Source organism: Danio rerio, chromosome 8 (assembly GCF_052040795.2).
Source record: "Danio rerio strain M-AB ecotype USA chromosome 8, GRCz13ab, whole genome shotgun sequence".
In the NCBI taxonomy this organism is placed as follows: domain Eukaryota; kingdom Metazoa; phylum Chordata; class Actinopteri; order Cypriniformes; family Danionidae; genus Danio; species Danio rerio.
Genome location: NC_141028.1, coordinates 36,835,694 through 36,860,838, shown reverse-complemented (window position 1 = coordinate 36,860,838; position 25,145 = coordinate 36,835,694). Strand labels below are relative to the sequence as shown.

The 25,145-nt window shown below is 34.2% G+C and overlaps 2 protein-coding genes across 32 annotated transcripts in view; one reads left to right on the top strand and one right to left on the bottom strand.

The window, feature by feature from the left end:
* Positions 1 to 25,145, top strand: part of LOC141375838 (uncharacterized) — a 488,480-nt gene that overhangs the window by 210,816 nt on the left and 252,519 nt on the right. For 23 of the 29 annotated variants that reach the window (XR_015944745.1, XR_015944744.1, XR_015944742.1 and 20 more), the window contains one exon: positions 78 to 128. Coding sequence is in view for 5 of the 29 variants with exons in the window: in XM_087265054.1 (XP_087121180.1) it covers positions 78 to 128 (51 nt within the window). In the remaining 24 variants the exon portion in view is untranslated. Of the gene's footprint in view, positions 1 to 77; positions 129 to 717; positions 774 to 1,912; positions 1,964 to 2,474; positions 2,530 to 3,188; positions 3,245 to 4,441; positions 4,497 to 5,247; positions 5,345 to 19,214; positions 19,990 to 25,145 lie in introns of those variants that run through there. The other 6 variants (XR_015944754.1, XR_015944751.1, XR_015944753.1 and 3 more) reach the window with 6 other exon arrangements.
* On the bottom strand, positions 21,227 to 22,991 carry LOC141375812 (E3 ubiquitin-protein ligase RBBP6-like). Of its 3 annotated transcripts, none has more exons than XM_087264920.1 (7): positions 22,560 to 22,991; positions 22,368 to 22,464; positions 22,189 to 22,264; positions 21,961 to 22,049; positions 21,824 to 21,884; positions 21,582 to 21,721; positions 21,227 to 21,486 (listed from the first exon to the last, which is right to left on the bottom strand). In XM_087264920.1, the coding sequence occupies exons 4-7, from the start codon at positions 21,993 to 21,995 to the stop codon at positions 21,312 to 21,314; spliced, it is 411 nt and encodes a 136-aa protein (XP_087121046.1). In that variant the 5' UTR covers positions 21,996 to 22,049; positions 22,189 to 22,264; positions 22,368 to 22,464; positions 22,560 to 22,991; the 3' UTR covers positions 21,227 to 21,311. The 3 variants fall into 3 exon arrangements, with proteins under 3 accessions (XP_087121046.1, XP_087121044.1, XP_087121045.1); XM_087264918.1 differs by having other exon boundaries at positions 22,658 to 22,991; XM_087264919.1 differs by lacking the exon at positions 21,824 to 21,884 and having other exon boundaries at positions 22,658 to 22,991.

Sequence of the window (25,145 nt, the reverse complement as noted above, 5' to 3'; positions counted from 1 at the left end):
ATTGGTTAAACGAGACTTAAAGCTTTCAGTAAGCGAATCTCATGTTTTCTTCATCTTTCTTTACTTTTCTCTTTCAGCACCTCCATAAGCCAGTCGCTTTGACAAACACAGAGTTGTCTTCTACAGAGGTTGGTTAATTCTTTTGTCAAGCTATTTTGATACTTCTTGAAAGGATAGTTTTACCCAAAAATGAACATTTACTCACTATTAGTTTACCCTCAAGTGTTCCAAACCTTTATGGTTTTCTTTTTTCTGTTTAACAAAACAAATAAGATACTTTGAAATAAGATAGAAACCTGTAACCATTGACTTCCATAGTAGTAAAAAACAAGTAATATAAAAGTCAATGGTTACAGGTTTCCATCGTTTTTCAAAGTATGTTTTGTTTTTAACAAAAGAAATAAACCCTTAAAGGTTTGGAACACTCGAGGGTAAATTAATAGTGAGTAAATGTTAATTTTTAGGTGAACCATCCCTTTAAGTGCTAAAATGACAGTTTCCTATTTTTGCTAAATGCAGTTTAGCAGTCCTTTGAGTTTAGTCATGGTTTATGAGGACCAAGTATGTCTATTAGATGTGACTTAGCAGTAGACTATTGTTTTATTAAATCTGTGTGTTTCTTCATGGTTTATAAGGACATGATTGGTTTGCGAGACATAAAGCTTTCATTAAGCCAATGACATGTCTTCTTAATCTTTCTGTGCTTCTTTCTTTCAGTATCTCAATGAGCTCGTCACTTTGACAAACACAAACAGAGCTGTCTTCTTAAAGAGGTTTGTTAATTTTTTGTCAAGCTATTTTGACAGTCGTTAAAGGGATAGTTTACCCAAAAATGACAATTGTTTCATCATTTGCTCATCCTTTACTTGTTTTAAACCTTATGGGTTTAATTCTTCTGTTAAAGACAAAAGAAAATACTTTTTAAAAAAAAGATGGAAACCTGTAACCATAGATTTCCATAATAGAAAATACCAATAATATGAAAGTCAATGGTTACAGGTTTTCATCAGTTTTCAAAGTATCTTTCGTGTTTAACAGAAGAAATAAACCCATAAAAGTTTGGAACACTTGAGGGTAAATTAATAGTAAGTAAATGTTAATTTTTGGGTGAACCATCACTTTAAGTGCAAAAATGACAGTTTCCTATTTTTACTAAATGCAGGTTAGCAGTCCTGTGTGTTTAGTCATGGTTTATGAGAACTAAGTATGTCTATTGGATGTGACTTAGCAGTAGGTTGTTGTTTTATTAAATCTGTGTGTTTCTTCATGGTATATGAGGACACAGTATGTGTAGGTTTACAATGGTTTACATAGTGCTAGCAGTAGACTATTATAACATGTTTCTTCATGGTTTATGAGGGCATAGTAAAGGGATAGTTCACCCAAAAGTACAATTGTGTCATCATTTGCTCACCCTTTAGTTGTTTTAAATCTTTTTGGGTTTATTTTTCTGTTAAACACAAAAGAAGATACTTTGAAAAAAGGTGGAAACCTGTAACCATTGACTTCCATATTTTTTTGTTTCTTTTATGGAAGTCAATGATTGCAGGTTTTCTTCTTCCATCAAAATACCTTGTTTTGTTGTTTATCAGAAGAAATAAACCCATAAAAAGTTGGAATGCTTTGGGGTATATTAATAGCAAGTACATTTTCATTTTTGGATGAACCATCCTTTTAAGTGCTAAAGTAACAGTTTCCTATTTCTGCTAAATGCAGTGTAGCAGTCCTGTGTGTTTATTCATGGTTTATGAGGACCAAGTATGTCTATTGGATGTGACTTAGCAGTAGACTATTGTTTTATTAAATCTGTGTGTTTCTTCATGGTTTATGAGGGCATAGTTTGTAATGCAAAAAAATAAAACAGTTAGTAAACCAATGTAAAATTTTCTTTATCTTTGCTTCTCTCTTTTAGTACCCCAATGAGCTAAATGCTTCGACAAACACAGAGTTGTCTTCTAAAGAGGTTTGTTAATTCTTTTGTCAAGCTATTTTGACACTCCTTAAAGGGATAGTGCACCCAAAAATGACAATTGTGTCATAATTTGCTCACCCTTTACTTGTTCCAAACGTTTATAGGTTTAATTATTTTGTTAAAGACAAAATGAAATACTTAAAAAAAGATGGAAACCTGTAACCATTGACTTTCATATTATTTGTGTTTTCTATTGTGGAAGTCAATGATTGCAGATTTTCTTCTTCCATCAAAATATCTTGTTTTTGTTGTTTATCAGAAGAAATAAACACATAAAAGTTTGGAACACTCAAGGGTAAATTCATAGTAAGTAAATGTTAAATTTTGGGTGAACAACCCCTTTAAGTGCTAAAAGGACAGTTTCTTATTTCTACTAAATGCAGTGTAGCAGTCTTGTGTGTTTTGTCATGGTTTATGAGGACATGATTAGTTTTGCGAGACTTAAAGCTTTTAGTAAGCCAATGACATGTCTTCTTAAACTTTCTGTGCTTTTTTCTTTCAGTATCCCAATGAGCTCGTCACTTTGACAAACACAAACAGAGGTGTCTTCTACAGAGGTTTGTTAATTCTTTTGTCAAGCTTTTTTGACACTCGTTAAAGGGATAGTACACCCAAAAATTGTGTCATAATTTGCTCATCCTTTACTTGTTTTAAACCTTATGGGTTTAATTCTTCTGTTAAAGACAAAAGAAAATACTTTAAAAAAAAGATGTAAACCTGTAACCATTGACTTCCATAATAGAAAAAACAAATAATATGAAAGTCAATGGTTACAGGTTTTCATCGGTTTTCAAAGTATCTTTTGTGTTTAACAGAAGAAATAAACCCATAAAGGTTTGGAACACTTGAGGGTAAATTAATAGTGAGTAAATGTTCATTTTTGTGTGAATCATCCCTTTAAATGCTAAAATTACAGTTTCCTATTTTAGCTAAATGCAGTGTAGCAGTCCTGTGTGTTTATTCATGGTTTACGAGGACCAAGTATGTCTATTGGATGAGACTTAGCAGTAGACTATTGTTTTATTAAATCTGTGTGTTTCTTTATGGTTTATGAGGACACAGTATGTGTAGGTTTACAATGTTAGCAGTAGACTGTTGTTTTATAACGTGTGTGTTTCTTCATGGTTTATGAGGACATGATTGGTTTTGCAAGACTTAAAGCTTTCAGTAAGCGAATGTCATGTTTTCTTCATCTTTCTTTACTTCTCTCCTTCAGCACCTCCATAAGCCAGTCGCTTTGTCAAACACAAACAGAGTTGTCTTCTACAGAGGTTTGTTAATTCTTTTGTAATGCTATTTTGACACTCCTTAAAGGCATAGTTCACCCAAACAGTACAATTTTGTCATAATTTGCTCACCCTTTACTTGTTCCAAACCTTTATAGGTTTAATTCTTCTGTTAAAGACAAAATAAAGCACTTAAAAAATGGAAACCTGTAACCATTGACTTTCATATTATTGTTTTTTTCTATTGTGGAAGTCAATGATTGCAGTTCTTTTTTCTTCCATCAAAATATCTTGTTTTTGTTATCAGAATTAATAAACCCTTAAAGGTTTGGAACACTTGAGGGTAAATTCATAGTAAGTAAATGTTCATTTTTGAGTGAACCATCACTTTAAGTGCTAAAATGACAGTTTCCTATTTTTACTAAATGCAGGTTAGCAGTCCTGTGTGTTTAGTCATGGTTTATGAGGACCAAGTATGTCTATTGGATGTGACTTAGCAGTAGGTTGTTGTTTTATTAAATCTGTGTGTTTCTTCATGGTATATGAGGACACAGTATGTGTAGGTTTACAATGGTTTACATAGTGCTAGCAGTAGACTATTATAACATGTTTCTTCATGGTTTATGAGGGCAGAGTAAAGGAGTACACCCAAAAACGACAATTGTGTCATCATTTGCTCACCCTTGTTTTAAATCTTTATGGGTTTATTTTTCTGTTAAACACAAAAGAAGATGGAAACCTGTAACCATTGACTTTCATATTTTTTGTGTTTTCTATTATGAAAGTCAATGATTGCAGGTTTTCTTCTTCCATCAAAATATCTTGTTTTTGTTGTTTATCAGAAGAAATAAACCCTTAAAGGGTTGGAATGCTTTGGGGTATATTAATAGCAAGTACATTTTCATTTTTGGATGAACCATCCTTTTAAGTGCTAAAGTAACAGTTTCCTATTTCTGCTAAATGCAGTGTAGCAGTCCTGTGTGTTTATTCATGGTTTATGAGGACCAAGTATGTCTATTGGATGTGACTTAGCAGTAGACTATTGTTTTATTAAATCTGTGTGTTTCTTCATGGTTTATGAGGACACAGTATGTGTAGGTTTACAATGTTACCAGTAGACTGTTATTTTATAACGTGTGTGTTTCTTCATGGTTTATGAGGACATGATTGGTTTTGCAAGACTTAAAGCTTTCAGTAAGTGAATTTCATGTTTTCTTCATCTTTCTTTACTTCTCTCTTTCAGCACCTCTATAAGTCAGTCACTTTGACAAACACAAACAGAGCTGTCTTCTACAGAGGTTTGTTAATTCTTTTGTAATGCTATTTTGACACTCCTTAAAAGGATAGTTCACCCAAAAATGACAATTTTGTCATCATTTGCTCATCCTTCACTTCCTTCAATCTGTGTTTCTTCATGGTTTATGAGGACACAGTATGTGTAGGTTTACATGGTGCTAGCAGTAGACTATTATAACATGTGTTTCTTCATGGTTTATGAGGGCATGGTTTGTTATGCGAGACTTTAAAAGTAAGTAAACGAATGTTGAATTTTCTTTATCTTTGCTTTTCTGTTTCAGTACCTCCATGAGCCAGTCGCTTTGACCAACACAGAGTTGTTTTTTACAGAGGTTTGTTAATTCTTTTGTCAAGAATTAACAAACCTCTGTAGAAAACAACTCTGTGACTGGCTCATACCCAAAAATGACAAATGTGTCATCATTTGCACACCCTTTATGGGTTTATTTTTTCTGTTAAACACAAAAGAAGATGGAAGATGAAAACCTGTACTCATTGACTTCCATATTTTTGGTGTTTTTATTTTGGAAGTCAATGATTGCAGGTTTTCTTCTTCCATCAAAATACCTTGTTTTTCGTTTAACAGAAAAAATAAACTTGTAAAGTAGAAAAGTCCAATAGTAGGAAAAATAATAACATGGAAGTCAATGAGTGCACGTTTTAATTTATTAAGAAAATAAACTAATAATAATTAAAATAATAAAATAATTTAAATAAGTGAATAATAATGTCTCTCTCACTTTCTCCCTTCAGGAAATAACAGGTGAATCTTGACAGAAATCCAGGAAGCCAGACAGTGATGGTGGTGATGGTAAGAATTTCTGTCAATAACAATGCAGGAAGAAACTAAGTAACTAAAATTACTTTAAAAATAATGTGCATTTTAGGCCTTTTTTATTTTAGGCAAATTTTAAGCATGATCTAAAGGGTTGAGTTTATTTTCTTAATGAGTTATAGGTGTATTTTGAGAATAAACCAATCAGAGTCTCATCTCCCATTCCCTTTAATAGCCTTGCATCGTGCCATAAGCGCATTTGCTATTTACATGACGTAAAGTAAGTTTAAGTGGAAAAACTGAGCATTTCACAAGCAAACAGTTAACAGTTATTTTTAACAGAAAACTGTTAAACAGAGCATCTACCGCGCTGATCTACTTTCACTTTCGCTCTTGGTGGATAGGAAAATCTTTACGCACAGACATCAGTTAGCCTAATAATAATAATTAGTTGCGTTTGTTAAGCGCAAGTATTTGTTTCAAAACTATTTCTAAATGCAGTTCTAATTTTCAGCAAATGAATAAATGAACAATAATAACTAAGTGTTGTCATAAACCTGAGTTATATCCTAAAAAACATGTTGCCCGCATATGGTCTAAAACCTGCAGGTGGGCAAATCTAAGCTTTTTTTTTAATAAAACAAATATAAATATGGATATAATAATTAATACTGCTAATAATAACATACAAAAGTAAATTGTTATGAATAAAAACTATTGCGTCGTAGAGAGATAAACAGTGTTTGTTATTTTAAAGTGATAGGACTAAGATGGTCAATAAATAAGCTTTTTATTTACCTATTAATTCACAGTTTTAATTTACATTTTGTTGATTATATTTTACTCTTATTTTTACCTATTAAAAATCTTATTTTTTTCTTATTATTACTCTTATTTTACTTTTATTATATTTATATTTTACTATTATGTTATTTTGTCTCAATTACTGTACATTAATAGCAAATTAATATTTAAGTAGGCCTAATTATTTATTTAAAAACATTACCAGCCAAATACTGAGAAACGGTCTGGCGCTATTTTTATATACAGGCCTATCATAATTTTAAAGAAAGCTGCAAGGTGTGCTACATTATTTTAAATTATTTTTTCTGTCTGTTACTTGAAGTTCAGTGCGTGTGCCTGTGCGCTGAGAGACAAGGCAATATTGACAAAATATTGAATTTTGTTTTTTATATTGCATTGCATTGATTTGCAGAGATGTTTTATAGTTTATACAGGCCTAAAATAAACGCTTTGGTACAGAGTTATTATTTTAAAACAAACCTGTGTTTGTAATGATAGATGTAAGTGTCACAAAATACTTTTTAAATCAGTGTTTCTATTAATATGATTATTATTTATTGTGAATAACACTTAATAAATACTGAAATGTCCTTAATACACACCTTATTTTTTTATCAATTACAGTGCTTCCCGCTAGGGCTGCTCTATTATGGGAAAAATCATAATCACGATTTTTTTGGTCATTATTTTAATCACAATTATTCAAAATGATTATCAGTTCAAGTCAAAATTATTAGGGCTCCTGTGAAATTATTATTATTATTTTTTATAAATATTTCCCAAATGATGTTTAACAGATTCAGGAATTTTTCACAGTATTTCCTATAATATTTTTTCCTTTGGAGAAAGTCTTATTTGTTTTATTTCAGCTAAAATAAAAGCAGGTTTAAATATTTTGAAATCTATTTTATGGTCAATATTAATAGCTCCCTTAAGCAAAATAGTTTTTGATGGTCAGCAGAAGAAATTACTGGTATACAATGACTTGCCCAATTATCCTAATTAAGCCTTTGAATCGTACTTTAATCTGAATGCTTGTATTTTGAAAAATATCTAGTAAAATATGTGCTGTCATCATAACAAAGATGAATGAAATCAGTTATAAAAAATTAGTTATTAAAACTATTATGTTTAGAAATGGGTTAAAAAAAATCTTCTTTCCATTAATCAGAAATTGGGGGGGAAAGTAGGGCTAATAATTTAGATTTCAACTGTATTCATTTATTTTCCTCCCTGCAAAGGAAAGGGAAATATGTACAATAGAATAAAAATATGAAACAAACTGTGCTTTAAGCATCTTCACTGTAAAAAAAAAAAAAACTTTGATTATAGCTACTAAAGTCCTTCAGACAAGAACAGTGAGGGATTGTCTTCTTTTGTTGTTTGATTAATGGTAAAAACAGTCGGCTGCAGGAATATCACGCACTTTCACTTTAAGAGCAGTACGGTTCTGATTTATGGTTTCTCTTTCACATGTCTTTTGATTCTCAACTAGTTTGTTTATTACTTAAATGAGAGTTAATATGAATAATCACTGAACATCGCGTTTTGATACCTATTTGACCATTAAAATGCTCACATTAAGATAACTTTAGATGTGTGTGCTTTGCTCTGAGCACACAGTGTGCGAATATGTGTGTGCCGCATACACACACCATGCGGTCTCATTCATGCTTTTAAAACATGAATGATTCGAATGTACATCAATGAATGATGCACATGCCGTGCTGCAAAATTACAATGCATGCTTTTAGTAATATTCACGTGAAACTGAGCTTTGCAGAGCAACAAATGTGTACAACTGAAAAGAGGACGATATATGATGCAACAATCGTTTTATCTCGATTAATGATTTTCATATTCGTTTGAAGTCAAAATCAAAATCGAATTTTCGATTAATTGCATAGCCCTACTTCCCGTATGTTTATAATATACTTGCGAAGGTAGCAGGCCCGGCGCCAGGATATCATAACTGAGGAGGCATTTTAATCCCATGACTAATTTTGGTCCCTCTTGTTCCTTTCATTTAGGCTATTTATTCACATTAATTATTACTTTGCATTACTGCCTAAGTTACTGACTCAAGTAATAATGATATGCAGTTTTGCTATTATTGATTTTATACCATTTATCAACGCAGACAGATCATGGTTCATTGCCAAACGAGTGCTTTATATCAAATTTTATTATCCTTATATGGGCCTATAATAGGCCTATAAAGGTTTAAAGTTTTAGGTAAAGACGTCAAACTATGCCCATACATGCAAGCCAATCCACGGTTAGACTATTAAATAACCGGTAAATAAATATAGTAAAATCAGCATTACTGAATCACGCTTCACAAAACCTTAACCAACCAAAATCAGTGTTAGGAAAAAGTTAAATGTTACAATCAAATGTCATTAAAAAAAATTTATTAAGTTACATTTTAAGGCATTAGTACGGAGACTCGGAAGGGACGTGATGGTGAAGAAAAAAATTGGGTGGAAGAAAAAAAAACTGAGTGGGAGAAAAAAAAAGGATGGTAGAAAAAAAAACAGTGATAGGAATATATATATATATATATATTTTTAAGTTTTTGTTCCCTCACAAAGATGTTTTGCGTTATCCACACTTCCTGTTCACTTCATACCTGTCAACCCTCCCGTATTTTACCATTCTATCCCTCTATCATACTATTGTTAAGTATTTTCCCATATTTCTCATATATTTTTATTTTTGAAAGCATTCTGAAACAAATATAAAAATGTCTGCATTTACTTTCTTTCCATTAAAAGCTGTGGGTTGATCATCGCCCTTCATATGCAACCTCTGAATCAGGGAATGATACACTGATCCCAGATCAACTTCTGTACATGCCATTTAAAGAGGAGCTAAAGTGCAGGATTCAGATCTGTGTTTAAACAGACAAATATACTTAACAATATGTAAACATGTTCGTTCTGTGTGTTTTATTTTAAACACAACTCATTTTCTCTTAAATGAGCACAAACAGTTACTTAAGTAATGGAATACTTTCATTATAGATCTGTGCATTCTTAAATTGACACCTCTGATATGAAATAAAAGAAAATGAGAGATTCATTTGCTGCTCATCACTTGTTTGATAACAGAGGTGTCGCTTTAAATGGTGTGTATAGAAGCTGATCTGGGATCAGTTTATCATACCTAGCACATCCGTATACATGCATTCGCTAATTCACAGGTTGCATATGAAGAGCGATGATCGACCCACAGCTTTAATGGAAAGAAAGAGAAATATGGGAGAATCCCAGCAAAAACGGAAGGCTTGGGAGAATCCTGGTAAAACAGGAGGGTTGACATGTATGAAGTGAACAGGAAGTGTTTGTGGAAAAACAGTTTTGCGAGAACGCAAAACATCTGCGAGGGAACGCAAAAACTTCCAAAAGAGGATTTTTAAATAAAAATATAGTCAAGGTAAAATGTTCAAAAACTAGGTCTGAGTCACTCCTTTTCTTCCGCCGTCTCATTAACACACCTTTATTAAATTACAATAATTAACAAATTGCACAAACAAACAGTAATATTTAAGAGTAAACTAATGAGCTATTTAAAAGTACACTTTAAAGAAAACCACATTTATAAGAGAGACTGTGCCTTAAAGCATATACTGCTCTGTCACACTGCTTTTATTTATTATTTTAGGTTTGTTTATGAATGAATTATTTAAGTTAAATATTTCATGTATGTGGTTTAATATTTAATTGGTCATTAAATCAAATGAAGAAGCTAGCTACTTTATTTTTTGACACTTCAACCGATCAATAAACAAAGAAATGAACAACCACAGATTATTTTATTCTCTCTGTAAAGTATTTAGATACTTAGACTATACTAAATAATTAGACTATTCTATATAGTTTTTAACATTGTTTGGGCTCAGTTGGGATTATTTGTTAATGAACTGCCACTCATCTTTCCATTAAAAATTTTGATATTAAAATTATGTTTTAACTTTATGTCTCCAAGATTGCATTGTAATTTTCTAGGTTAAACTAAACTAGTTAAACTAGACAATTAAAATATGCTGTAAAAAAGTTTAGGTTGATAACTATTTTATTTTGGCTGGAAATGATTTACTGCTGGTTTTATCTGACCAGAGAACAACACAATGTTGGAATTGACGTAGTAGCATTGTGTAAAGTGCGATATGAGACAGCATATTTAATCCTTGCACTATTTTAAGTGAATGCATTATTTATTCCACCGACTCCAAAATTAGGAGTTAAGAGTCTCATCCAAAAAACCCAGAACCGAACATCCCTAATCGACGCCCCATTGATGTTTCTTTGAACATCAGGTGCCATTATTAACTGTTTATCAAGTTAAATTTCAAACTGAACCTATAACTGTTTTTGATTAATTCAAAGTATAGCCCAGACTATTTTTTTCCTTTTCAAAAGCAGAAGCAGTATAGCCTAAACAGGACAGTTTTACAAATGTACAGATAAGCATTTTTATAACTGAACATCACAAAAGGCCTACAAGAATTTTCAGTCCATTTTTATATACAGGCCTATTATAATTTTAAAGAAAACTGCTAGGTGGGCTATATTATTTTAAATCTAGCCTATATTATTTTTATTAATTTCCTCTGTATCTGTCACTTGCGATTCAATGCACACGTGCTGAGCGAGACGAGAAATAAGGCAATATTGACCATTTTTTATAGGCCACTATAGTATATAATAGTTTATTTTTACATATAGTATTGCATTAATTTGCATTGACGTTTTGTAGTTTGTAGAGGCCTAAAATGAATGCCTCGATTTGGAGTTATTTAAAACATAATCCTGTGTTTTTAACATTCTTTAAACCAATGTTTTTTATTATTATTATTTAATGTGAATAACTTTTAATTAAAAATTGTAATGTATTTATTACACCACCTTATTGGGAAAAAAAAACGATCAATTACAGTGCTTCCCGCAGGTTTGAAATATAGGACTTGCAGCATTGAAACACCATTTACCCACATCACATAGTTAACTATGCGACAGACAAAACTTAATTGCATTTTTAATAATAATTGTATTTATTATGACACTTTTTCTTTTAATGGGTTAAAGTAAAAAAAAAAAAAAAGAATGTTACAAAAGACTGAAATCAAAAAGAAATGCTTTATGCTATTTAGGAGCAATGTGCAGCCACTGACAGGTAAAATTCGCTTTTCTCTCTCAAGTTCAAAGCAAATTAGGCTTGCCACGATAGACGGTGTTGAAGGTGATACCGGTTTTAAGACGCAACACCGGTGACATCACGTTTTTACCGTGACACCGTCCTCACATTTGTTTTTTCTAAGTATTCGTTTTTTTTTTTTTTTTTATTAAATATTTATTTTAATTAAATGGAAAATAGAATTCGTAATAATTTACTTAAGGCCAGAGCATGCTTTATAATTAAAATCTGAACATAGTAATGCGTCATATTTCATTTATCACGTGAGAATAAATATGCAAGGCATACTCTCATTTTAAAAATCACGCGACCATCATCTCACAGTGTTTAATAATAAATATCTTATTTTTATTAAAACAAGAATGATGTAGCAATGCCGCGCCATTGACAAGCCAACTGCAGAGAAACAAAGCAATCATCACGGCAACTGAAGTGAGCACTTTTTCCGAAGTTCAGCTCTTCTTTTTTGCACTTTATGCGTTTCATGTAAAAAAATAAAAGATGAATATGCCTACAAGAATGTAACCTGTGTGCGCGCGTCTTTTATCACTGAGGCCGCTGTCTTTAAAAACCGAAAGTTGCTTCATCTGTCTGGAAATATTTCGGCTTTTAATAAATGAAAAGTTAATTTAGGTGAGCCAATATTAAAAATTGCTATAAAGTAACTGTGAAGTGCGGCTACACATCGAATCTGAGGTCTGATCTCATCTCTCTCTCGCTATCATTCAGACATCGAAACGCCACACAGGTCAAGTCGCAAAACTGAGGCTGGTACCAGCTGACAGGTAGAACAGCTGAAGCCTTTGCGAAATCTGTCAAAATACAGCGCTGAAATTAACAGGCACAAATATCTTTGAGCCAGAAAGTCACGCCTTATCTGTCAAGACGCAATTCGAGCCAATAGGAGTTGTGTAGCCTATTAATTATATTAATTCTAATAAAATGAAAACCAAATTAAACTATTCATTGCATTTTTCGATTGATAAAAATATACGTAAACGAAAAAAAATCAAACGGTGGCTAGTTTGTATTAATGTGTCTTAAAATTAATAAAAATATGCTCAGCCTATTTAAGCTTCACGGTTATATGCTGCGAACCACGTTACTGAACTACAATATCTCCGAGGGAGACTATATAACTCGATAGACAACATTACCTTGAGGGATTTTAAAAACAAAAGGTGTTTTAAAAAAGGAACAACACGCCAATCGGCAACAAATAAAACATCTTGCCAGGGTATGCTGTGTGTAATCCGCCACTGACAGTGACATAAGACACCTGCGCCTGTCAACTGTGCTTGTAAGAGAGCTCAAAGCTTGTATCGATATAACCAAAAAAAGCAAGATCATATAGTTATAAATATTCCATAACAATACTTATCGAAATATTTATACATTTACATGTTGATTATTTTTTTAGCCTGTTAAATAAAATTACTTTTATTTAGCCTGTCTTTAGATTTTTTACACAATGTTTAATTTCTTAACATTTCTTTCTTTTTTATTTAAAGTTTATATATAGAATGAGTGCTAGCTTGTTTAGTTGTGATCATTATGCAAGGATCATATTTCATATTCGGTTTATTCTTCACTAGCCTATAAATTCGTTTATAAGGCTATTTTATAAACGGATTGTTCATAAGGACTAAGCTATTAATATATAATGCAATAGGCTAAATAATACATTAAGAAATTGAAGTCAGGTAGGACAACAAAAGACAACCAAACATGTTCCCCCTGTTAGCAAATGTAACCAAAAAGTATCTTTACGTGCAACAAGCTGCTCATCTGAGGGTGTGTTCAGCACGATGGGGAACATAGTGAGCCCCACAAGATCCCATCTTAAGCCAGAGATGGTCAACATATTGGCCAGGATTCCTCGCAAAGAACAAGTAAACCTCACTGTTAATAAATGCCAATTTACAATGTTTTATTTATTTATTTTTTTTAAAGACTGTGTCAACCTGTCATTTTTGTAATGTAATTTTGAAAGCTTTTCTTTTATATTTGTTTCTTGTTCATTCGTTTAATCTTATTTAAACTTTGTGCAATTTAATTACTTATCTTGCTATTTTATTTTCTTATTCGTTTTAAAAACATTCTAACATTCATCACATTCGTCCATTCAAACAATTTACGCCGAATTGGCAATTCCCGCAAAACTGAAAGTGAAAGTATTATATGCATTTATAAGCTATTTAAAAGCAGAAAGAAAAGAGGAAACCCCGACCCCCACTATGATACCGGTATTACCGGTGTTGTCACATGTCGATTAACCGGTGGGGAAATTTCCTCATCGTCACAACCTTAATTTGAATGATTTTAGATGTGTATATAAAATAGCCTATGTAAAATATTAACATCATCAAATTAATAAAATAATGACAAATTTTAAATAAATGACAGAAAAGTTAATAAAAACAGACATTCTCTAAAAAATGTAAAAATCGCAATATTAAAATGAGTAGATTTTTTTTAAATAAAATGCGTTGATTAACTATTACTATTGGTGTATATATTTTACAGCCAGTCTAGATCTCATTACGTCCTCTCCCGAGTATATAGCCGAAGTTTTTCTTAGTCGTTTACATTAAAGAATCTATTATTTACTTTTTCTCTCTGTATCGCGGCTGAGTGTGCGCTGTCAGCTGAATATAGGCTTAAATTAAATCTAAAAAGCAACTAGCCTGCGAGCTAATATTTGTTCTTTTTTTTTTCGCATAACAGCCAATTTCAACCGCGAGGAGATACCAACAGCTTGATATGCAACATTTTCTAAAATGTTATTTAGCTCGGAATAAAAACAATTCACAAAAAATGATTTAGTGTGTGTGTTTTTTTAAGATTGGATTAGCCTATTTCACAGTGTGTAAACATTAGAAATAATAATTAGGCTAAAATACAGTAGATTACCCCTTCATTCAGATATATGTCGTTGTTTGGGAAACTCTCCCCTGGTCTAGAAGTTTCTCTTGCTTCTTATCTGCTCCACAAGCGCAGCACGCTTCTTCCTCTGGCTCTGCACCAGGGCTGGGTTTCCCAAACAACAACGTAACTCGCGGCAGAAATATCATAGTACAATGTGTCGTTTGGGAAAAGAACGATGTAGTGACGAGTGTGTCCCAAAACCTGTAGTTTCTCTGTCACAGATCTATTGTTTGACCCACATTAGTTATAACGTAAAATGCCCATAATGATGCTCTAAACGAGGTGGTAACAATTTCTTTAGAGAGAGAGAAAAAAAAAACATTATTTTATTTGCAAATTATATTGTTTTACACAATCACACATTTAAAAAAAAAATCTATCATAGTTTTGGTGAAAACATGCACTTATATTCCATATTAATTGAAATATATATAACGGCACATATAAGACCTATATTTGTTTCCTTTACAAATATTATTAAGAATTTCATTTCTAATTTCATATATAAATCATTAATGGTTGTAGGCCTAATTTACAGTAGGCTATTTATTTGGAAATAGAAAAAACTTTTTAATATAATATTAATTATTATTATTATTATTAAAGTAGGATATTGCAAACAATATGCAAAATAAATGCAAACAATATTCCATGACTCCAATATCAATTGCTACGAGCCTAATATAGAAATTTTAATTAACACGTAGTTCAGTCCATAAGTTGCTGTGAATAGAAACAGCCTATATAAGCCTACATTACCAGAAGTTGGCCTATAGGTAAAAGGTATATAACCGGGGATTTTGTGTCAACCTTGCTTGTGAAATATACTCAAGATATACCCCTGCCCTCATCTCAAACAAAATGTTTGGCTATTAATGAAGCAGCCTGTCTGAGGTGTTAATGGGGCATTGCGCTTTAACCGAAAACAACAACAACCCAAAAGCACTAAATTGGTTCCAGGGGTTGCTTCAGAAAATTGCCTAATAATAATAGAAGTAGTAGTAATAATAATAATAATAATAATAACTACTGGCATGTTTATAACTACAGTTGTTTTTACTTCGGTTGCACCACATGCTCTTAAGGCAAACCGTAGTTAGTAAGGTCATAAGCTCTCCGTAAAGTCATACATAGTTGCATTAAATCACCTAATATCAAATAAAAAGTGTTTCAATCGTTAAACTGATTTAGAATTCTGCAACTAATGCATCTACATATAACTGTTCTTTGAAAATTTGCTGTGAATGCACACAAATTACACAAAGTTATCAAAACATAAAACTTGATTTTTTAAATATTCTACACGTTAAAGAAAAAATAGCAGGGAGAAAAAACCCAGTCATAAAGAAATGTATGTTAACACAAAACATTTCTTGAAACAAAATTAAACTCTTCATTCACAAACCGAAAGAAATGCGAGATTTAGGAAGAAAATAAGGCTGTGAATAGAGGGAGATCATCGCAAGCTCCTCGATGTAAACTAATCTCACCGTCATCTCTTTTCTACCATTATACATGGGGGGAGGCTGCGGTAAATTTTTAGTTGGAACACAGCGTTAGGTTTAAACTGAGTGAAATGCTGCAACACAGAAATATTTAGTAGTGCGTACATTGTAAATTAGTGTCCCTTTAAGTCACAACTAGGCTTCATTTTAACTTACACACTGCTGGTGCAACTGGCCCCATGTAATCAAAAAAGGCTGCATATTAATAAGTGGGTCGCGGGTTATAATCTAAAAGCTATTGCCAGTCAAACACAGCACAGCCATTACAGCAAAATGGAGAGATTTAAATGTACATATTGCACATATGGAATTATCCACTCACTGCATGTCGTCTACCCTGATAAACATGCTAATTGTCTTATTATTATTAATATTATATTGTATGCACTTATGAAATTAAAGTTTATAGAGCCTGGTTTATACTTCTGCGTTATGATCGGCGTAACCCACGGCACATGCAACCCGCGTAGCTGTTTATTTTACTTCTGCGCAATGTCTCTGTTGGTCTGCATTAACACTTTCAAAACGCTAGTTGGCAGTGAGGTGTTAATGTTCCTCTGTGTTGAGTTTCTTCGCTGTTGTTTTGTTTTTTCTAAACGCTTCCTGAACATGCAAGTGACTCAAACTCGCTCATTTTGAGGCTGGAACCGGCGGACGTGGAACAACTTTAACTATGAGATAAACACAAAACAAAACTTTCTATCCAGAGCTCCTTCATGGGACTCCACACGTGTAAACAATCGCTCTATTGGGCTCGCACCACTCGCACGGCTCTTGGTCCCGCCCCCAGACTTGTCAGCGCTGCCAAGCCGACCAATCACGACCATCAAACAAATCACGACCTTGCGCTCTGTGTCGTTGCGACTTGTAGTTACATTTTTTGAGAGGTGCACATCATCGACGCCGACGGCCAATAAACAATGCTTAAACATTAAAATGTGCTTTTAGAAACTTCAAATATTTATGTTTCTAATATTTAATTATACATTTGCTGTGTTTAATATAGGGGATAGAATAGCATACAGTATATAAAAAAAACATTTTTTGTCCTTTATACCGAAATAGGCCGGCTATAAGAGGAGGCGCTCTATTAAACAAGCAGAAACAGCACAGACTGTTCACTCTGCATGCATGTGAAAGAAATGAACAGAGAAAAATAAACAGACGATAAATAATAGGCGACTCACCTTACGTGCCGATATGCCCATTTATTTAATTCATAACTGCCACTAATAGCTATGCAAAAGGGAACCTATTTTGAGTGTTTGGCATGTAGTGACAGATTTTCAAATATTTGTAACCTGGCCTATAATAAATAATAATAATTATTGATAAAGCAAGTTATACTGCAATCAGGTGATGTGTTTCATTGACTCGATAACCTTAATATTTTGTAGTGTGTGCTGTGACGCGATTTTCATTTCTTGCAATGTGCGCACGTTTAAGATTTGAGGTAATAACATCGCCATGATAGTCAAAGAAATGTAAACATTCTTTTTACCCCAACACAATTTAATAGGGCGCTATAAAGGCTAAACAACTTCATTCTTATATTTGTTTAATTTTTGCAGCCTGGGGCTATACTTCTCACCATCTATTGTATCTTTTCTAAAGCATACAGTATAGTGTAAAAGCATGTTTATTACTAAGAAAAAAGAAAATGTATTTTTTAATTGATCACATCACATAATCTACTGTAGGCTACATTACACATACAGTAAGGGCTGCTCTATTATGGGAAAAATCATAATCACGATTATTTTTGTCATAATTGCAAACAAGATTATTCAAAACGATTTTTCAGCTGAAGTCAAAATTATTAGCGCTCCTGTGAATTTTTTATTTATATTTTTTTAATAAATATTTCCAAAAGGATGTTTAACAAATTCAGGATTTTTTTACAGTATTTTCTATAATATTTTTTTTCTTCTGGAGGAAGTCTTATTTGTTTTATTTTGGCTAGAATAAAAGCAGGTTTAAATATTTTGAAACCTATTTTAAGGTCAATATTAATGACTTGCCCAATTATCCTAATTAAGCCTTTGAATTGTACTTTAATCTGAATGCTTGTACTTTGAAAAATATATAGTAAAGTATGTGCTGTCATCATAACAAAGATGAATGAAATCAGTTATAAAAAATTAGTTATTAAAACTATTATGTTTAGAAATGGGTTGAAAAAAAATCTTCTTTCCATTAAACAGAAATTGGTGGAAAATGGTTGCTAATAATTCAGGAGGGCTAATAATTCGGATTTCAACTGTATATATGCAGTTATTTTCCTCCCTGTAAATGAGCAAAGGGAAATATGTACAATAGAATAAAAATATGAAACAAACTGTGCTTTAAGCATCTTATAAATGAATAAATGATCACTGAACACAGCATTTTGACACCTATTTGACCATTAAAACGCTCACAGTAAGATAACTTTAGATGTGTGTACTCTGCTCGTCTAGCCTAAGTGCACACACACAGCAGCATGTACAAATCAGATTATGAAAAATGATGAAGAGCATGCTTTTCCTTTTATCCTTTATTTTTAGTTTTTTTTTTTGTTTTTATTTACACATTTTTTTAAGTGGTGAGGACAATATTCACTGGTTCCCCCCTCCTGTATAATAATTAAATGTTACATTTTTAAGAACTTCACAAATAGCCTAAATAACACTTTTCAGTATCAGTGATAATATAAATAGTAACTAAAAATAATAATAATGATAATAATAAAAAGAAGAACAAAAAATATTAGCCTATTGATAACAATATAAGTGAGATGTTGAGGAAAAAACAGCGCAGGCTACTAACTCTCCACTGTTTTTGGTAAATTATTTGACAGAAAAGCTAACATGCTGACACATTGTCTGGATTAAGCAGACCTAGTTGGAGTCGCAATGTTTCCAGCAGCACTCAATACACGTTCAGACTTTCTATCGCAGTGCTTGTAGCGCAAATGCACAAATGCTTTTTCCTATGCTACATTTCTCGTCAATGTCTTCCATTTATCACTTTCTCTTTTGTATCTGGCCATTTTTAAATAGGGCTCTGCGATATCTGGCTGACAAAAAAATCAAAAAATAAATTTTAATTTTTATAATTTCATATATTTTTATTTTATTTTTTGTGCTCATAATATTGACCTTTGCAGTTTTTACATTTTTATTATTCAGCTAAACTAAAAAACGGAAGACTTTCTCCAGTGGAAAAATATAATAGGGAATATTATGAAATTATTGATTGCCTTTTTTTAAAATTAAGAAAAGTCTTTACATGGAAAGGTCATATCACTTTCAATAGTCCACAATGATTCAAAGCAGCTACTGAAAGTTATACTCGCATATGTTGCTGTTAAATCATGTAGTTGTGTGATGTATAACCATGGTGTAAGTGCACACCTAAGGATTAACCTTTTTTCCAAGAAAGAGACTTTTAAACGATATTGATGAACAGTTGATATGATCTATTAAAAGTCAGTGATGCTAACAGTTAATCATCTTGTTTGCTTTCAGGCTCTAGCACTGGCAGAACAACCTACATGAGAAGACCATGGACAAAAGCAGACGTGAAGGCTGTAATGAGTTCAAAAGACTGATTATTATTATACACATTTTCATTTTTTTTCCTTGTCACAGAGTGACAATATTTAACCATTTTCAAACCCACTTCTGTTCCATGCCAGTGCTTCACAGTCCATCATCACTCTAGGGTAGTCTCTACATTGCTCTACAGTTTGCCTCTGCTTCTCAACCCATGTCTGCCACTACTCCACAGTCTGGTACTGCTCCACAGTCCAGGTCCACGTCTGCTTCATGAGCCTGGGCAATACCCATCACACAAAAATACATAACCCACAAATGCAGTCCCTCAGACTAAACATTTACAACAGTGTTGAGTAGCAAAAAGACATGTTTTTTGTTTTTTATTTACATGTTTGAAAATGGTCAAATATTGTCACTGTGACAAAAAAGTGAAAATGTGTATGATATTAATTAGTCACATTATAACACATTATATTACTGTCACATTACGAAATTTAGTTTTTAATCTGTTTTGTGTTCATATCATTCTGTATGTATCATTCAATTTGTGGAATCAAACTTTTATGTCTAGTTTTATCTTTTTTTCTTTTTTTCTATCTTTTTATCTATTTTTATCCATCTATTTTTTTGTTCTTGTCAGAGCGATAATAGTTGATGCATTTCATAATAAAATGTATATACATGTTTAGTTCCCCTGCTGTTTTCCTGGACTTCAAAAGTAAAATAAAAAAAGTTTATTTTTTTATTTCTGTCATTGAGTGGCAATGTTTTGTATTTGACAGTATTCTAGTGCACTACCATGTTGTGTTCTAGTATAAATATTTAAATTTGAAAAAGAATAATCTGTTGAACGACTTAATTAAATCTTAAAATACCATTAGTTTGTTTATAAGCTGTAATCATTCATTCATTCATTTTCTTTTCGGCTTAACCCCTTTATTTATCAGGGGTTTCCACAGTGAAATGAACCACCAACTTATCCAGAATATGTTTTACGTTGCGGTTGTTCTTCCAGCTGCAACCCATCACTGGAAAACATCCATACACACTCATACACACACACTACGGACAATTTAGTGTATTCAATCCCCTGTACCGCTTGTCTTTGGACTGTGGGGGAAACCGGAGCACCCGGAGGAAACCCACTCCAACACAGAGAACATGCAAACTCCACACAGAGTTCACAGAGGGGAACATTTGTGTTCTGGCCAAGTAAAAGAATAAAATAATGAATATGTTATCGTACAGTTGTGCTTCTGGTTGTTCATGGTTGAAGGTTCTTTGCCAATTATGTTCTTTTTTTATCTGAAGTTGCCTTTCAAAATATCTACTGTCCTATAAAATAAGAGCAAAAGCCCTTAAACAATTAACTCTTCATACTTTAATGTTAAAATGCTGTCTTTTTCAGGTTATTGTTCAACAGTACATTAAACAGATTGTTTAACTGATACAACACAATAAGCCTACAGAATTGTTAAATCAAAAGTGTATTATAAGCAAAATAGTATTTTGTCATTTAAGAAGTGACAGGCAGAACCTTAGCAACTGAGATGGGTTTAGCAGGTGTCTAGCTGAGGAAAGCCAGAGTCTGTTCTGTTGTCACCCTTACTGCAATGGCAGAATAGTGTGATATGTAAAATGTGTTAATCAGTCCTTTTAAACCATGAAGGGGCTAGGTTTGTGTGTAACATGTAAACAGACCTTGTAAACCATGATTTTGTCTGTCCCCATAAGCCTGTGAAATGTCACATAGTTAATTTGAGTGTGTTGTGAAACTAAAATTGCTGTTTTTAAGCGTTGTTTGCCTTTTGTAGCTCAAATAAAAATTTTTGGCACAAGTTTTATGTTCGTAGGATGTTGGCAAAGGTATGTCCCCGTAAACCACCAAAAAGTCACATTGACATCATAAACCATGTATGCCTGTATGTGTGTATGTGTGTGTTGCACTGCTGGAGTGAAGGTTAACCAGTCCACACAGTTCATGCGGCTATAATCTTTATTATCTTTTATTAATAAACTATGTACAATATTTACACGTCGGCTCCAGGTCTCTTGGATGAAGGTCTCTCAGCGACGTGGTCTCTTCTGGTCGCCGCGCGTCTCTGGTGAAGATGGGGAGCGGGACCGTTTCCCTCCGGCGTCCCGGACCGAAGATGCCGCACCTGCTGAGGACGAGGAGGGCAAAGGCTCGGTCTGGCAGGAGAAGGACGGCCTCTTTCTCTTCTCAGCAGCATAGGCCTCACTGAACAGATCGAGCGCAAACACACACAAGCAGACATCATGTGAGATTTGGACAAACACTAGAACATGCGGCTATGCCAAGTACAGTTTACTCACGCGTCTATGATGGGAATGACGTATCGGCCGCTGCCGTCTATCATGACTCCCTTTCGGTCTGGGTCGTCCACCTCCAACAGGAAGCTGCGGGGAATCCCTGTGCTCTTCCGGATGCGCTTGTGCGGCGCGGAGCGGCTGCCCTGTGAATTGAGGAGTGACAGTCAAACTCTGAGCAAACAATCTGACTGATGAGGACAAGAGCTCAAGTTCACAGCAACCGTGAGCTTGGAAAACCCAGTTACCACATTAGTGGGGCAGTGCCTAATGTGGTGTCCCGGGATCCCAAGCAGCCTCATGGCCTCACTAGTGAACATCAGAACCATGAGAATCAGCTCAGACATCTCTCACAAAGCAAACCTGTCAGTGTCTGAACGCTCACCTGCTGGAGTAGTAGCACAGGCTGGACTGGTACATCACCGCTTTCAGCTTGTCCTCCTCTGACGCCTTTGCCTCAGCCAGATTCTCAGTCTGTTTCACAGGCATTTGCACATTTGAATCTTTTTCACCCTCAACCCTTCAAACAATCTCAAATCTCCCTAAGAAGCTGAGTGCGTGTGCGTATATTGTGTGCTTTACATTGCTATTGTGCTATTCATTTGTTCAATACCTTCAACAACTGCTCCAGTGAGAGGAGTGAAGGATCAGCTCTAGGTGAAGGTTCACGCCAGCGTCCAGCTTGATGTCTGCAAAACAAAGGAGCTTGTGTGACTAAAACACCAGGGACAGACCAGGAGTCTTCATATAACATCTAACAGAGGACGCGTGTGCTCATTTCACAGCACTTACCCAACAAATCTTCTGTTTGAGGACTTCAGTCCCGCCGCAGGGATCCGTCTGATGATGACCGACGTGTTTTTAGGGATGAGAGCATCATCTGTGTATTCTGACAGCAAAATAAAATCAGAATCAGCACATAATTATGGAGCACGGTATACTTTGAGAGCCATTAGCCTTTTAAAACAGCCAAAACATCCCTACATGTCAGCATCAGCACCACCTTACAGCTTCCAGAAGTGTCTGATGTAACGCATCTAATGTTAGCGTAGAACAGTTGAAGTGTCTTTTCCTCAACTCACCTTCATCAGTCTGGGCGTTGCTGATCTTCAGCTGGCAGAACTTCAGCCTCTTGCTCCTCATGATCTGCCGCTTCAGCTCCCCCGCGCTGATGTTGAGGCCTTCAAACTGGAGCGAGTCGTAGGTGAGTCGACTCTGGAACCTGTAGTGAACACAAGACATACTGAACACAAACACAAAGCACAGCGTAATAAAAAGGGTCAAACCTGAGTGATGGGAACAGCAGGCGATCAATCGACGTATCCAACGATCAATAATATCGATAATCTGGAAAAATTGTCACGGAGGACGCAGAGATCAGATGCCAATCGACACAGCGAGATTCAAACAACACCCACAGGACGGTTGTCATGGATGCTGATGATGAACACGTGACGCATGCGCTGTACAACTTCCGGCAATATTATCATTATTAATATTAATTTTATTGATAGTAGTAGTAAAATCATTGCGATAAGTATAATAAAATAAACAGCAGAACAGTTGGCCATCTCTGAATAATACACAGCGACGTTTCCCTGCACGAACGATTCAGGCCTTCGCCAAGAAGACTCGGGTGAGTCGATGATTCAGGGATTGATTCAACTGTCCGTTCATCCTATTGGCTTCTTTGGCTGAATGAATCGTTCAATGCTTTACTCAAATAAAGCGGCCTCTTGCTGCCACCTATTGGGGGTTTGCTTTTTTGTTTTCAAAAGTACTTTGACACTTTTTTAAAGGCACCTTTAAGTTCATTTTTGCACAAAAGCTCGTCTCTGTGCGTTCCAAATGGTTTGAAATTTCCTTAGCACATGGTTTTCTTGATGCGTTTGAAATTTTCAATGTAAATCCACTCGTACTTGCATTTGATCTTTATTATGCCTTAAAATCAAAACTATACTAAAGGTGTCTTATCCAAATGCAGATTTTCATTCAAAACGTTATGACAGAACCATATTACTTTACAGTGGCCCATGGATATATATATATATATGTGTGTGTGTGTGTTGCTTGTTTCTTATTTACCCATGCAGTGACTTTTAGGCATAAATACTATGTAGGCTTGCTAAAGGGTTGCATGAGAAATGTCATCATCGTGAGAGCTTGACTTTTTTTTTGTCGCTGCCTTTAGTTGTGGTGAAATGAGATGCATCATGTCGTTTATCTGTTTGTGCAGTCTGTACCTTCATTTCTGAATCGTGTGGCATCGTACTTGAAGCCAAGTCATTTAGCCCAAGGCATAGTTGTCTTAGAATGAGTAGTTTGCTGATCAAATTCCACATTTTGATGAGGCAAAACACATCTTGGATGTTTTAATTACTATTTTAGGTGAAAAACAAAACAATGAGATTTGTGTAAAATCTAAAGTTAACCAAGTCCAGCCCGCCATCTTGTCCTGCCTCTCAGTTCTCTTAAGCCTTGGGCCGGCTCTGTGAAGTGGCCTCTTTTGGGCTCATCATTGAAGACCGGACGAGCTGCAACATTTCGTTCTGCCAGGTTCTGGGAGTAGATGAGCATGTCATCGCTCTAGACTATGGTCAACTTGTGAAGTTACTCATACACCTCCGCTCATGGCATATTACCATTAAAATGAAACTTTTCCAGCAGAATATGACGCTCTAAAAAAAAAAAACTCCATCGGCACTGGTAACTATGAAAAACACGACTGAGCACTAATGGTACACTCAACAATTTACACTGACATTTGAAGGATCACCTGACATTAAAGACTGACGTAAGAACGCTGGAGGAACATCAAATTTTAACACGGAAGAGTTTTTTTTGTCTCTCTCAAATTAAAGCAATATTTCTTAATCTTGTTGTTTTTTTTTTTTTTTACTGTACAGTTGCCCCAGGTGTTTATCAGGTGTGATGCCTGCTCATCTGACCTTTGACCTCGGCACTCAACTGCTGCCAGTTTTCTTTCAATGCCATGAGATTTCTGAATTCTACATGCAGGAACCGATGCATTCCTTTTTTTTTTTTTAAACAAAACAGATATGGCAGACACGGCCAAACATTGAAACTTTGGAGGGCATTGAGGGGAAAAAAAAGCACAATATCATCAAGGGGAATAAAAGGTTTGATCAAAGCGTGCGTTTACACACGTTCATTTAAATATGGACAAAACCAACATTGGGTTAATTTTGTTATTAGATTTAAAATGCACGGACCCTATTTGACCCAGTGTTCATATATACATATGTTTTTATGAATGAATATTTTTGCATATAAAAGATAATAAAAGACTGACTAGACAGATTAGATAGTTTAATAGACAGATTGACACGTGTAGTCATTCGTTCCTGTGTATTTGATGACTAGCTTCCAGCAGTATCTGGCTGCAGACTTGCATGCAATCTGAGACACAAAGCACTCAGCGGAGCTAGTGAGGTCACTGTGAGAGGCGGGGTTAGGGGTGCACACTCACTGACAGCCTAGATTTAGCCTGGTTTTAACCAAGCCGTCTATTAGACTTTTAACCCTTATGTATTGTTCATATTGTTCAAG

Bases quoted from the DNA above. Each gene is read 5' to 3' on its own strand.
- LOC141375812 (XM_087264918.1), bottom strand. From the start codon at position 22,817: ATGTCTTGTGTTCACTACAGGTTCCAGAGTCGACTCACCTACGACTCG. The intron at 21,885-21,960 runs GTGAGCGTTCAG...GATGTTCACTAG, and splicing joins CTGTGCTACTACTCCAGCAG to TGAGGCCATGAGGCTGCTTG. The intron at 21,722-21,823 runs GTAACTGGGTTT...CTCAATTCACAG, and splicing joins GGCACTGCCCCACTAATGTG to GGCAGCCGCTCCGCGCCGCA.